This window comes from Pelecanus crispus, chromosome 9, assembly GCF_030463565.1.
Source record: "Pelecanus crispus isolate bPelCri1 chromosome 9, bPelCri1.pri, whole genome shotgun sequence".
NCBI classification, from domain to species: Eukaryota; Metazoa; Chordata; class Aves; order Pelecaniformes; family Pelecanidae; genus Pelecanus; species Pelecanus crispus.
Genome location: NC_134651.1, coordinates 32,933,159 through 32,947,689, shown reverse-complemented (window position 1 = coordinate 32,947,689; position 14,531 = coordinate 32,933,159). Strand labels below are relative to the sequence as shown.

At 49.2% G+C, this 14,531-nt stretch overlaps 2 protein-coding genes and 2 non-coding genes across 6 annotated transcripts in view; 1 reads left to right on the top strand and 3 right to left on the bottom strand.

Moving 5' to 3' along the window:
• Positions 1–6,891: 6,891 nt before the first annotated feature.
• RPL12 (ribosomal protein L12) lies at positions 6,892–9,627 on the bottom strand. Its single transcript, XM_075716508.1, has 7 exons — positions 9,553–9,627; positions 9,375–9,448; positions 8,893–8,991; positions 8,090–8,171; positions 7,519–7,605; positions 7,068–7,180; positions 6,892–6,979 (listed from the first exon to the last, which is right to left on the bottom strand). The coding sequence occupies exons 1-7, from the start codon at positions 9,587–9,589 to the stop codon at positions 6,974–6,976; spliced, it is 498 nt and encodes a 165-aa protein (XP_075572623.1). The 5' UTR covers positions 9,590–9,627; the 3' UTR covers positions 6,892–6,973.
• Positions 7,755–7,883, bottom strand: LOC142594378 (small nucleolar RNA SNORA65). Its single transcript, XR_012831372.1, has one exon. It is a non-coding gene; the product is annotated as a small nucleolar RNA SNORA65 (small nucleolar RNA).
• On the bottom strand, positions 8,327–8,455 carry LOC142594379 (small nucleolar RNA SNORA65). Its single transcript, XR_012831373.1, has one exon. It is a non-coding gene; the product is annotated as a small nucleolar RNA SNORA65 (small nucleolar RNA).
• Positions 9,628–10,022: 395 nt separating the features above from the next.
• Positions 10,023–14,531, top strand: part of LRSAM1 (leucine rich repeat and sterile alpha motif containing 1) — a 28,642-nt gene continuing 24,133 nt past the window's right edge. For 2 of the 3 annotated variants that reach the window (XM_075716389.1, XM_075716387.1), the window contains exons 1-2: positions 10,204–10,609; positions 14,242–14,425. In XM_075716389.1, the coding sequence (XP_075572504.1) occupies positions 14,354–14,425 (72 nt within the window). In that variant the 5' untranslated portion in view covers positions 10,204–10,609; positions 14,242–14,353. Of the gene's footprint in view, positions 10,047–10,203; positions 10,610–14,241; positions 14,426–14,531 lie in introns of those variants that run through there. The other variant, XM_075716388.1, reaches the window with a different exon arrangement.

The window sequence follows — 14,531 nt, the reverse complement described above, 5'->3', positions numbered from 1 at the left end:
ATCTAAAGATGAATTGTAGAAAACTTTCCTGAATCTTTCATCCCTGTGATGGAGCAGTCCCACAGAAGAGAGGTACACCTAAAGGCTATAATGATGGACCAGGGAAATTAAACACATGAAGCTATTTGGAGCAGTCCATCATTAGCACCTTGACCCACAAGATCACAGGAGTACCTAATTCTGCAAGCGCTGCATCTACAGTTTGGGCACAAACCTGACCCTTTTCTCATAACAGCGAACCAGACAGGTGAACCTTTGCAACAGGATAGGCAAAAGTAATTGCGTTTAATGAAAAAGTCAATCAAGTTGTCGAATTTGAAACAAAATACATACATGGTAAAAAGAATGTTTCACTTTTTAAAGAATTTGTAAGGGAAAAAATAAAATCTCTAATACGTTAATTGGAAAGGAAAGAACATGCAGTGAATTAATGAATGTGCCTATTGGTTTATCAGGGGCATCACTTCATTTTTGATGATTGTGGGTTTTGGTGATTGTGGCCGTACATTTGAAAGAGAAAAAAACAAGAGCCCATGGTACCACTGTTGGCAAAAGCTAGGTGGTTGGTGTTCAGCACACAGGGCCTTCACTTGGGGTGGAAAGAGCTCTGGTTCCCCACAGCACTGCTCTTTCATGTGGTTTGGAGACACACTGAGCAGGAATTAGGGGTTTCTTATTCAGCGGGTGGGGAGAAGAAATGGTCTGGGCCAGGGAGAAAGTCAGAATGATGCTGGTGATGCCAGTGTGCTTTGAGGTTGCCTGGGGGTGGTTAATGAGACCCCAGGCGTGGGCCACAGTGCCCAAACTCGCTGTGCCCTGGCTGGGGAAGGCAACCAGCCCCAGCTGCGGTGGGAGACCTGGAGGACCGCAGGCCTCACAAAACGCCGCTTGTGAGGTCACCCTGCAGTGGAAGGACTCCCCATGGGACGCAGTTTACTGTCAGCCCTTCCAGCACTGGGGGTTATTTTGGGCTGTACATGGATATGCAAGGGCATTGCAGCAATTTGTGTTCATGATTTCAGCATGGAGAAGTAATCTGCATATTCCTTTTCACAAAAAACCACACAGGATTTGTGGCATTAGCTCCCTTTTGGAAGTTTGCTGTGGGTACTGCTTGCACTTAGCCCCTGCAGGGACACCAGCCTGCCTGACTCCTAGGAGGGGTGGTGAAGCACTGGGTGCTGCTCTGCTCAGATGTCCACAGTGGAGGTGAGCCACAGGTGTGTACTGCCCAAGCCCCATTTCCAGCCAGGTCTTCTGCCTGCAACTCCTCCAGAAAGCAGGCTTCTCCCTTTCTTTATGCCAGAAAAAGGTCCCTTTCCTATTTGGGCCTTTTGTCTTCCTTTTGACACCCTCTGTACTTCCCATGTTGCCCCCTCAGTATGGTTCCCTGCCCTCAGAGACATTGCAGAAGGGCACAGCCTCCTCGAAGCCACAGGACATGGGGCAGGAGGTGATGGATGGAGACCACCTCTCCGCCCTTGCAAAGAGCAGGGTATCTCCCCAGCACTGTGGTCTTCTGCTAGAGGTGGGCCATGGAGTCTAATTCCTGCTCGTGGGGACAGATGCACTTGGCAGCTGGCTGAGCACCGTGGCATTAGGCTGGGCGCTAGCAAGAGCCAACGTACGGCCCCAGTGGCACAGCCATGCCATCGGTTGATCCACCCCGGATCAGAAACGGCAGAGTCATGAGGAGCCCTGTTAGTGAATGGTTCACACCCCACCATGCTGCTTGCAAGCTTGGATGGGACCTGCACCCCCATGAGCACCCACCAATGGCTCCCACCCGCTGGGAGATGCTGGATTCAGCCTTCCCTTTCCCACTGTGCCCACAGTAAATAGTGCTTAACTTTACTGCACCCACCATTACAGCATGTGTTGCAGGCAGGTGGAAGGAAGCTGGCCCCGTGGGCCTTTCGTACCCTACACCAAGCTATAACAAAATTCAGATTTTCTATCCTAACATTTTGTAACGCAGGAAGACATGAATCCTAAAGATTTGGCTTTTCAGAGCCTGTTTTGTCTCAGGGAAATGAGAAAGCTAATTCTCCTTAAAGCGCACAAATCCCTTATGCCACCAGAGCAAAGGTCTCCTGGGCAGGGCTCAGCGCTTCTCAATGTCCCTTTCATTTTCTCCTGAAGGTATAGGTCACCAGAGTGGGAAGAAATCCTGGCTTTGGAGCACAAACAGTTATGAAGAAGATGGATTTTAAATGTGAAGTTAATGTAGGTTGTTACTATCTTTAACAAGCCTTTTGCCTCCTTTCTAAGAAGCCTGGTTTAGAAAAAATGAATTATTGGCAGGGTAGTACCCTCCTTCCAAACACTACGTTGCTTCCACCAGAGCATGTGCCCTAAGGTAGCATGGGAAAGGTTATGTATTCTGCCCCAAGAGAGTTTCCCTTAAGCAAAAGAAATCATTTTTCCAATTATTTCCAGCACTGCCAAGTGGGGGAAAAACCACAGTGTGTGTGTGTGTACTGGTACACAGGACACCCCTGGGCACCCATGACACTGATGGCTCCTGAGGCTCTTGGGGTTCACACCAAAGTGGGGGATCAACACCAGGGTCAACAAACACTGTAAACCTCTTTAAACTAAAATTGCTGCTGAAAGGGGTGCTGCCAGGCTGTCCTACCTCAGGTAATGTAAGCATTCATAGAATCATAGAATCGTTTAGGTTGGAAAAGACGTTTAAGATCATCCAGTCCAACCATTAACCTACACCACCAAGTCCACTCTAAACCAATCAAGGGTAGACTAGACTAAACCATGTCCCGAAGTGCCACATCTACCCGTTTTTTGAACATTCATGCAGCTTTGTCGTGGAATCGCTGCGTAACTTCAGCTGGAAGGGATCCAACCATCCGCCCAACATGCAGACAGGCCAGCTTGCCCAGGACAGTGTCAGGCTGACCTTTGTCTGTCTCCAAGGATGGAGACCCCACCACATCCCTGTTGCAGCCTGTGACCACTCATCACAGAAGATTTTTTTCCCCCTATACCTTATCAGAAATTGTTGCAACTCATGTCCTTTGAGAGGTGGGGAAGGTGCCAGGTTACAGAGCATGAGGAACCACACCTGACCCTGGTTCAGAGAGCATCCAAGCACCGTTCCTAGTTTGATATGTGGTCAGCTCCAAGCCAAGGAATTAAAGATGGCAAGTGTCTGGCATTTCAGCCTTGTTTTATTCCCTGGTTGCCTCAGAAAAAGGCCCTACAGACAGCAGGAGAAAAAGCAGACGAAAGAGCAAAGCCACAAACTCTCCTGTTTTCTGCTTCTATCAGCTGAAGAAGCTGCCCAAAATCCTGCACTGCCTGCGTGCAGAGCTTAGGACAGGCAGCTAGCCGAGACAGGCCAGCAAGGGCCTGGACTGTGGGCAAAGCTGCCCAAGATACAGCCCATGTTATAAAGGAACAGACAGACTGTAACAGTCTGTGGGCAAAACCTTGCGGGTTCTGCAGAGAACCACAATTTCTGGGGACACCTGGGTCAGGCTTTGCCACTTTTGCTTTAGGAATGAGGGACCAGCTCCTCCCTCCACACTGAGAGTCACAGCTTGGGATGTACTGTAAAATTGGTGTCTGCCATGGCTGTTTCATCTGATAAAAGCTAATTTTTTTTTCGTCATGCTTTTCCCTATTTCACTACAACCAGTCTTCAATCTCCATGGCCCCCAAGTCACCGGAGCAATGTACCCGCATTTCATCAGGGAACAAAGGACAAACGTGGATCTTCTCAGAAATCGTAAATGCACCGGTCAGCCTGAACTCCTCCACCCGCGCATCCCCGCTCCAGCAGTCACCTACCCTCCGCTACACTGCCAGCCTGATCTTTCTCCTAAGATCCTGGCAACTCCCTTGGTGCTGTCATGCATCTCCCTCCTGCCCATGAGCTCAGTGCAAAATTACAGAGTTGTTGCTTCATTGAACTTTTCAGAAAACAGGACTATGGTGGAAAACAAACATGATTTGCAGTTTCTTTTGGCTGGGCCTTGATGCTGGCCTGGCATTTTGGATCTTGCAAGGACAGGTTAGGAGACTTCTCCTTTCCCAGGGTCCACCTTTGTGAAGTTTTACCTGCTTCACTAGTAGGTACTTTAGCAGAAGTAGAGCAGATATGAAACGGAAGTCTTGTCAAAGAAGCAGTTGTTGTTAAATCACGTGCAGATAGAGGTGATTTCTGAAGATCCCGCTGCTAACACAATGTACATTTTATGCTTCACAAGCAGTACAAGATACATTCCTAGGGCATGACTGCTGTGTGCTGAGAGGCAGCAGGGAAGGCTCAGCCCAAGCCACACTCCTGCCTTAAGCTAGAGCAAACACAAGGGTTTAGTTTCACCAAACCAGCTCACAATTGCTCTGCATCCAAGTAGCCTTCAACTAAAGCTGCTTAGGAATTACAGAGTGCTTTGTATACTGGAAAACAACACTTTACTTGAATATACTTTAGAAATAAACATTACTACAGGTGCTCACCTCCTCCCACTCAGTTTGGGATGGAATTTATTTGGAGACTTGAGTTTTCCTCTTTACAGAGGCTCCAGCTCATTCAGCACCTGGTATGTCTGACACAGCAGCAGACAATTCCCTGCTGCAGCCAACTTCACCCTCCTGCTGCACTGGCTTCTTCCTACAAAGGGCTCAGGCAGATCCTGATAAATAATCTAGACCCCATTCAACAAACTTTAGAAGCCCAACTAGCACATATACCATACTCTCTCCTACACACCCCTAGAAGTATTAGCAGAACTATTATTTTTCCTCCCCCAATTCTTGCAATGGACACCGCTTTAGAGTCCTGCTCGCTGCAGTAGAGCTCCAGCCAGAAAGTTTTCCTCTGGGGCTGTAAGTACCCTATAAGAATAACATTAAGAGTTATCTGCAAGAGATGCTGGCAAGAAAAAAGTTGATCAAGTACTGTCACCACTTTGCAGAGGAGGAAAACATACCTTGCAGAATGTTTTTCTGAGACCAAGGCTCATACAGTTCAGCATCCTGAAAACAATTTGATGCCCTTTCCCTTTGGAAAAATAGATGTAAATTAACACTCAGGACTTCCCCCCCGCCCGCTCTGTTAGGGCTGAAGTAAACTGCAATCATAATGCTGCTGTTAATAGGGCTTTTAGTAATACCTCAGAGTCAGCTAAAGCATTCTTATTACCAGGGTAATTTCACTTCACTTCTAAGAGCTTTCCACAGCCTCAAAGATCATCCCTTGTGCTGTGCCGCCCCAAGGGAAAATCCAGCCTTTGCTAGAAATAGAAGGAAGTTTCCCCCGGATCTTTGAAGGACTCTGGTTCTATCCACCCCCCCCGGCTGCACCACTGTAACAGCTAGACAGAGCTTTCAGGTGTGAGAACCACGTGTCAAATACTGTGAAGTACAATGATTTCAAGCATCAAGCCTGAAACACACAGGAACCTCTCCAAGGTTAAATAGGTAGATGTGCTATAGCTGAACTTCAGTTCCTTGCATCCTCATTGGATGAGATCATGGTGTTTGCAAGGCCCTCCTCAAGAGCTTTGCCAAAAAATTTAATTTTGGATAAGCAAGGCTAAACCTTTTGCTCTTTCCTCACTGTGCTTTTCAATAGCTGCACTTACATCCCTACCCCAATCTATACCATAATGGGCATGGACACCTCTGACAGGTTTTCTATCTGAAGCAAGCAAGCTGCCTTTCCTTCAGCAAGAGCCATTAGTAGAGCAAACTCCTTTTGTCTATGAGCAGCAGCTCTTCATCAGCAGGTTAGGTTGGCACTCCTGCAGGGTACAGTTACTAGCAGAAACAGCTGGAATATCTACTGCTAAACACAAGTTTTGTGGCTCAGCCTGGTTTTAGGATCCATTCTTGACAAGCAGTAGCACTTGATTTACAGAATGCCCCCACAAAAAGAAATACATTTAAACTGCTTCTTTTTCTTTCAGAGAATATACCAGGACCTGGAACATACGATGTAAAGAGGGGTTACAGAGCTTGCTTACCCTGCTCCCCCAGTATCACAATTCAAGGAACCAGGAGACCCAAGAAACATGAGACTGGGCTCTTTACAACTCTCTGAAACAGAGAGGACCACAGGATTTCACCCATAATCAAGGGACTTCTTCCTCTTCAGCAAGGAGAAAAAAAAGAAAAGAAATTCAGCTCAAGCTAGTGTGTGTACTTGTCCTGGTCACCAGAAGAAAATCCAGTATCTCCTCTGCTTCAAGGCAGGAGAAAAATCCAAGTGAAGAATCTAACCTGTTCTACAATGGAAAACCCACAATGCCACCTAAGCCATAGGTTCCTCCCAATGATGATGGGCTAGAGGCAATGCCAGACACATGAAGGTATTCTCCCTGGCTCCTGCAGTCCCTGGGAATGCTGACTGAACAGCCACACCTTGGATTTCATTTCAAACAGGGACTAGTCAGAGCCCTTCCATTCCACAAGCACATGCAGCTACTCTAGCAAAGGGTTACAAGGCAGGCAGCCTGCAAAATTATTTTCAGGCCTCAGTATGTGTTTGCATCCTGGCTGTAGTGGTTCAGGGGAAGGTGGACCTGTTACTACAGCGCCTGCCTCAGGCAACACCTGCTGCTCTGAGCTGCACATCCAGCACTGGCAAGAACAGAGCACACAAAGCTTTACACAGGACACAAGTTAACAATGTTTGCTCTTTACAGTGTGTTTGGGAGTGCTGGCTTGAGGCAACTCCACTCAAAGCTCGGTGTTGCTGCAAGCATATGACTTCAGGGCAGTAAATGGGAAATAAGCATCTTCTAGCTTTGAAGTTTGTGTAAGAACCATCACCTTGGTTGATGAGAGGGCAGGTGGTCCCCAGCCAAACCCCACTATTCATGCGGCATAGGACAAGGAGAAATTAAGCCAGCAGCACTGTTTGCAGACAACTGGGTCTTTTATTAAGTATTTAAGGTGCTACAAAAAACTTAAGGAGCCTTCATATGGCAACTTCTTTTCTGCAGTCTTAGCTCTGTTGAAAGAAGCAAATACAGCTCATTAGTAGAGAGCCTTTTATTAAATAGCCTATACAGCAATTTCAGTCAGAGATGGATACTTACAGCTGGGCACTCAATTGCACCATTATTGATGTCATCAATGATATCATGTGGGTGCCTGCCATCAATGCTACAGCCCACAGACTGGGCAGTTCCAAGAATCTCCTTGATCGTCCCTGTAGCGGGAAGATACAGCTTGTCAGGGCTTTACCACAGGAAAAAAAAAAACCTTGCCACTTTAGCATACTCATTTCCAGGGAACACACCAGAAAGCACCACATCTGATGCTGTATACCCTTCACCATCCTGTACTACCTTCACCAGGTGTGAGGCTGGCTCACAGCCAGCACAAGGTTGTTCTGTGGTTCTCAGTGCCTGAGTAGCCAAGCCACATGAGGAGCTCCACCACCACACCACAGCTATGGGGCCCTCCCAGGAATCAGACTAAAACCTGGCTCAGGCACTCACAGCAAGCAGAGAGAGGACTCAGTGCAACTCCAGCACCAGTACTTACCCGAGAGCTCTCGAGCCAGGGACCTGTGCCGCATCTGCCGTGCAATGTTCACTATCTCATCAAAGCTGACACTGCCACTGTGCTTAACTGTGAAGCAAGGCAACAGCACTAGTAAGTTCATGTAAACACAGGGCACTTCCCAGTCCCCCATGCTTCATTAGAGAAGCACCATTCCCAGCACTCAGACCACATGGAAACCAGAGACTTTACAACTACAGCGGGGCTGTGATCAGTGCACCTGCTCCCCAACTCTGGCACAAAGTTACCCCAAAGATGAATAACTCTGTTTCCGAAGTTGGCATTTTCTGTCAGCTCACCTCTGGACTGTACTAGTCAATGCACTACAAGACAGGTACAGTGGCAGGTGGCTGTTCTACCCCATCTTCCAAGAAACTGAACTCTGCTTGCATAGACTGTCATCTGTACTCTGACATTTAAGGAATTCCCGCTGCCCAAGATACATCCCCATGGCACTTGTTTGCCAGTTTATGCTGAATAATCTGGAAGGAAGGTACCCATTCCCCTCTTAGCACCAAATCACATTCAGAACTAAACCTAGATGAAAACTTACTGTTTTTCTGCTTCTTTCTGTCACGAGGAGGCTCCTTCAGAGCTTTGATAATCAGAGCAGAGGCAGAAGGAACAACCTCAATCTAAATGAAAAGAGATTAATTTTGCCCCCCCTCCAAGGAGAATTAGGTAGCCAATGAAAATACTCAACGACGCAGTCAGTGCCTGGAAAGCTATCGCCAGAACACTGCATTTTTGGTTAGTTCACTTGTACACAAGGCTTTTTTGTGATGCAAAAACTTGTTCCCAGCCTTTCGGCACAGGCCTCCCCACAGCAAGAAGAGGACTGCTTCCTGGACTGGGGCTTCCTCTCAGCTCACCACTGGAATATACCAGCCACGGAATTCAGGACAGGTATAGTGGCAGGTGGCTACAGGACTAGGTAAGGAGTTTTTTTTGTAATTTCTGTGTTGCTTGAAGTAGTTTTTTCCTGGTCAGATGTTCCATAGAAGGAACAATTTTATCTGCAACAGGATAAAAGATCAGCTTCTGCACATGGGCAGATCCCTTCCCATTGCTCACAGGCTGGGAACCTTCAGCCTGGCAAGCCCCAGGCTTCATAAACACACACCCCGCCCCACTGCCAGATTCAATCCAGTGGCACTCAGAAGGTTCATGCAGGCATTTTAAGGTCTTTCCCTGAAGACCCCCACACAGTTGGCTGTGTGGAACTCATTTTATCCACCTCGGAAGGATGAAGGGCTGAGTCAACCCTGCCGGGATTTAAGCTTGTGGTTCGAGCAAGCAGAGCTCATCTGTGCTTGATGCTTGCACCACTAAGCCATCCCTTCTGGCGTTTAGTACCTGAGCTTGCCTGTTCTGGATTGTGAGCTTCACCGTGATTCTCAGCCCCTTCCAGTCACCCGTGGCCTTGGCAATGTCATCACCAACCTTTTTGGGAGACTAAGAAAAGACACATTATGGTTACAAAAACATCACTTGCATCCAAGTAGAATATCCCCATCCTACACTGTACCGAACACATCATGGCTTCTTTCACCGCACCATAATACCACCCAAACCCTCCTCCCTCGCTCCCAGGCCGGACAGCGGGGCGGGGGCAGCCGCCCGCCACTGAAGCTGCCACGCACCCGGGACACGCTTCACCCCGCGCCGCCGCCTCACACCTGCGGCCCCGCCTCCCTGCCCCGTCCCTCGCCCAAGCGACCGCGCTCCTGGAGCGGGGGAAGCGCCGCCGTCCTCCGCCCCACGAGGCCTCCCGCCGCTCCAGGAGCCGCCCACGGTCCCGTCTCCCCCCGCTCCCCGCCCGGTGCCGCGGTACGTACCAGGCCGAGGGGGCCGATCTTGGGGGCCAGAGCGGAGGTGGCGCCGACCTCCCCGCCGGTGCAGCGCAGGTACACTGTGGGCACAGCAACGCGCGTCAGCCCCGCTCCGCCAGGCCCGGCCTCACGGCCCGGACCCGGCCGCTCCGCCCCCCCGCCTCCCCTCCGGCCCAGCACGTACCGACTTTGATCTCGTTGGGGTCGAACTTGGGCGGCATGGCGGCGGCGCCGGGCGCGGATGGCGGCGGATGGCGAGGCGCTGCGGATGGCGGGGCGGCGGAAAGGCCGTGGGCTCAGCGCGGGCACCGGATATAGCCGCCGAGATCTCGCGAGAGGGTGGGGCGGGCAGTGGGCGGGGCGGGCAGCCTTCCCGCCTGGGGGCGCACGAGCGCTGCGGGAGGCTGGGCTGAACTCTATGGTCGGGGCGGGGCGCTCTGGGCGCTTTTCTCAATGGTCCCCGCGGCCGGGAGGTCACGTGACCCCTGCAGGGGGCGGGCGGGGAGGTGTTGCGTCATGGCGGCGGGGAGCGGTGAGCGAGGCCGGGCCGGAGGGGGGGGATCGGCCCCCGGGCCTCGGCAGCGTGTGCGGGGCTCTTCTCCCTTCAGCGCGGAGACGCGGGGCCTGGCGGGGCCGGGTTTCGCGGCGGATCGGCGGCGACTTCTGCCCTTCCCGAGGGTGCGAGGCTCCGTGTGGGTGTGAGATCTCCCGGGCTGCGCCCGGGCTCCTCAGAGGGGCGGGAGCGAGGGAAGGCACGGGGCACCGTGCAGGCGCTTCTGCCGCCTCCGCGAAGGCGACCGGGGGTTGGGAGCAGGTGGTGCCCGAAGCTGCGGGTGTGTTTGCTGCAGGAGGAGACGCTGCCCTTGCTCATTGTTGCTGCTTTCCTCAGGTGTCGGGGCCGGTGTTGGCAGCGCTCAGGCCTTCAGGCGCAGAACGGCTCCATTCTGGCTGATAAAAGAGTAAAGAAGAGGAGGACCGAGAAAGATAGCCTTTGGAATCTCTGTGAAACCTGGGAGGGGGACACTGCAGGGAATCCCTAAAGAGAAGAAGAAGAGAATAGTGACAATAAGGGAAGGAAAGGACTGAGAGGCAGAGCTGGAGCTGGTGAAGAAGAGAGGAGATTTGTTACAGGCATTGCCAGGGGAGGACCTTGACAGGATTGAGCAGAGCCTGGTTATTATGGGGGCGTGGTACAACTCATGACAGCTCTCCAGCACAAAGAGTAAACGTGCTGCGGGAGAGTAAGTTACAAAGCTGCAGTTCTGTCTCCTTCCTGAATCTTGTTTCAGTGCATGTTGGGCTGCAGGGCTTGGTGCTACCACTGCTAGTCGCTTGATAACCTTCCTCTCAGTGAGCAGGCCTGAGAGATGTTTGGTGACAGCTCTGTCCTTCTTGACTAGGCAGCATCTCTGCAGGAGCCCCACTCAGATCCAGACACTGACTCACTGCTGCATTGCTGTGCTCCTGAGCATGTTTTCCCAGAGAAAATAAAATCTCTTTTCCTTTCAGACCCCGATCTTGTCTGTTACAGTGCCATGCCGTATTTACGATGTACAAAATGTTTCAGAAATTGGGGTTTGGTTTGGGTCTTTTTATATAGCCACGTTGCTGTTTTGCTTTGATTACATTTGTTTGTAAAATTAGGGTTTTGGTTTTGTTTTACCTTCGGCATCTAAACAGCTGCAGACTGTAAAACACACAGAGGGCATACCCCTGCCTTTTCTCGCCCTGTGTGTGTGTGCGTTGTTGCTGCTTACACAGGCAGAGCAGGTGCCTGCAAAGACCAGCAGCTGGCATCCGTAGGGACGCAGGATTTGCATTCATGGATGCTCACTTACTGCAGGGTGGATGCTGTCCAGGGCACTTACACATAGTTCTTTCAATAACTTAATAAAAAAAAATTACATCATATAAAATGTCGTCGCATGGCAAAGGCCCTTCTCATTATTGACTGCTGAGTGCTAGTCTCATTTAAAATTGATGATGGTCAGCAGAGCATACAAAGCCAATCTCACAGAGAGAGGCACAACTTTGCTGTTGCAGATTTGACATGTCTTTTCACTAAGGCAAGTTTGACATTTAAAGGCTGTTCAATCCATTTAACAAGTCTCTGATCCTTCATCTTTTGACCCCTGATATGATTCTTTCCCTGTTCAACTGTCTGTCCTTCAGCCTTTATGTCTTTATGTATTTTCTTGGGTGAAATTTTAATGATTTTCCATTATCCACATGACTAATAAAAGGTGTCTAGCTGTAATAGAGAAAGGTAAGACATGACAAGGGGATGCATAACTCCTCAGCAAATAGTTGAACATGTTCAGCAAAGTTACGGATGTCTTGCTGCGGGCACCCTTGTTCTGGTTTCTCATCTTTAAATTTCCTTCTTTTGTTTCTGTCTGTGATGGCTGACCCTTGCATATGGCTCTTGATTGCTTTCCTGCATTTCTAAACTGTAGCTCTGACAACTTCCCTCCTTGCTTAATCTTCTGAATTTTTGCTGTTACCTCCCCTCCTGGGGGGAGGTGAGTCAGAGGGGCATTTCAGTAGCCTCAACTTGTTAAAAAGACAGCAAAGTGGGATGGCAGGGAAAGAGCCATGAAATTGTTAGGGTTTGATTCTAATGCACAGAATGAGTTTGTTTGTAGCCACCTTCTGCTGTGTCTCCTCACTTGTTCCAGCAGAGTGGTATGACAGCAGTACGGTAAAATGGGACGTCTTTGCCTCCTTGTTTCTGGAGTGAAATGAAGGGTAGTTGTTTGGATGCATTTAGACTGAAGTTGTATTTTGCTTTTACGCTAAGGATTTGTCTATATAAAACTCTGTTTTTTGGCAGAGTTCTCCATAATAAGCAACTGTAGGAACATCTCTGGCTGTATGCTGTGGCTACATGCTTTTCAGTTTGAGACCAGTTTGTAGACACTGAGCTGGCAGAGAACCATCTTTTTTATGTACAACACATGAGCTTCACTGAGCATAAATTAACTGTATTGTATAGCTGTGCCATTTACTGGTGAACACACTGGTGAACTGGTGACGTATTGGCTTTTTTATGTTGTTTTTAAAATTGCTTATTGAAACTGTTTAAAAAAGTCATTGCAAAGTGAAACTTCCAATGCAAGCTTCATAGCGTGTATCTCAATTTGGACTTTTGGCAGCTGTAGCTCCTGCCTGGGCCCACCCTCTTTGCTGTGCAGTGCTGATCATGGCTCTTTAGGTTCCTTGTGTACCCCGAGGCTTCTTGCCCAGCCAGTTCAAAACTCCCCCTTTTGGGCTCACTGTTGCTTTTCTGCTCTTATCTTATCCCAGTCTTATGACCAAGCCAGATTCAGTCCCACCTGCATCAGCTCCCTTTGTGAGTCCTTGTTCACCAGCAGCCCCAGCTTGGGCTCTTTCTGCACTCTTTCTGCATTGCCAGTTTTTGCCCCCTGCTCTCAAGCAGCCTCAGATGAACGCCTTTTCCTCCGTGATTTTATTGCTCAGCTGGTTCCCGTCCCTCCTTTCCCAGCATCCCAACTGGTGTCCATCTAATTACCAGCTGGTCTCGCCATTTCTTGTCCAGCCTTAGCTTTCTGCCCTTCCCACAAAATCCAGCAACACACTCCCTTTTTCTCCCCTGCTGGTTCAGTCCTCTTCCAGAATTGACTCCAGTTTCTGTTACCCCTTCACCCACCTCCAGTTCTGATTTCATGAGGCATCTTACTGTGATCCACTCTTTCCTCTTTCTGGTTCAAGTTCTCTTCCCTTTATACTTGAATCAGCTGGTGTCTTTGCATACAGTCCAGTTGAATTAACAGAAGAAGATTCTCCAGCTCTCAGTCCTGTAGTGACCTGGAACAACCATTTTGGGGAAGATCTGGCTGCCCTGTAAGCCCAGGATGGAGTATGGCAATCTGACCTGGAGACATACAGCCTGGGAGAAGCTCCTAAGTGCTTGGGAGGGCAGATAGCACACCCCGGCTTGTGGCTGGGGCAGAAGCGATCGGCTCTGGTTTGTAGTCAGAGGTTTTTTGAAGTTAGGTTCTTCTAGCTTTGCAGGCAGTTATTAGACTATTGGGCATTCATTTGGCTTTATTTTATTAAAAATCTGACTTTAAGCTATTAGGTGTTTAAGCAGAATCTTTTCATCTCACTGTGTGACTAATACGGGGAAAGTATTCCTGTGCGACTCTGCTTCTGCCCAGAAAGCAAGTGAATCAAGTGTTTTGTTAACTTGGGACAACCCCTAAAGCTGAGAAGCAAAGTTTAGCTTGGGCATCCTGATTCCAAATGCCTGTCTGGGGTCCTCGTGACATCCTGGGAAGCAACTGGGACAGGCTGTGTGACGTGCCAGAGGAGGCTCTGCTGCACTCAGTAGTCATCAAGTCCCTTGCAAACACTTGTCTGTATTTTGAACTGTATTGGGGTCTTGTTTATTCTCACCTGCCCTAGAAGGCAAAGGCAGCTGTATTGCTCTCAGGATTAGTAGTTTTTCACATTTCTAGCCTAGCTTTATTCTAGAACATTTTACAGTTGCTTGTTATTGTGCCAGAATTGACTTTTGAGTTTAAATAGTTCGGGTTTTGTCCCTGGTGCTTGATCTCTCAATACAGCTTTTTTAGTTCCTATCCTAGTGTGGACCCTGCATTTTCCTGATCACTCAATAGCCTTTCTCTGTACATGTTCCAGCTTGACTTAATTTATCTTGCACAGGGATGACCAAGACAATCAACCCATCTCAGAGACACAGCAGTGCTTTTGCGGCTCATGTTTACACTTCTGCCATGGAGGTGTGCTGGAATCTGCCTGTTTGACCAAGCCAGAGAAGGGCTTAAACAAAGACAATTGCTGAGACAGTGATTTTTTTCTTTTTTCTCCCCCTCTCTCCCCTTATTAGAGCACAGTTCTGTAGTCCAGGCTCCCCAGCAAACACATACTCCAGGAGCCCTCTGCCCTTATTTACGCTGATCATTTGTGTCACTGAGACGGAGCTATAGTCAAAACTAAAGATGCCACTCTTCTTCCGTAAGAAGAAACCCAGCGATGATGCTCGGAAGCGCCTTGAATACCAAATGTGCCTGGTAAGCAGTGCCGAGGTCTTTTCTGTTCTCTGTGTCTAGTCTTGGATGCCAGCTGAATCAGTATGTCCCCTGCATTACCAGTAATCATGTTACCGATCTCACCAAG

What these genes read in the sequence shown, in the direction of transcription:
- RPL12 (XM_075716508.1), bottom strand. Translation starts at nt 9,589, where the DNA reads ATGCCGCCCAAGTTCGACCCCAACGAGATCAAAGTCG. An exon ending in CCCCAACGAGATCAAAGTCG is followed by an intron (nt 9,449 to 9,552) that starts GTACGTGCTGGG and finishes CTGTGCCCACAG; the next exon opens with TGTACCTGCGCTGCACCGGC. An exon ending in CCTGGCTCGAGAGCTCTCGG is followed by an intron (nt 7,181 to 7,518) that starts GTAAGTACTGGT and finishes TTCCCGCTACAG; the next exon opens with GGACGATCAAGGAGATTCTT.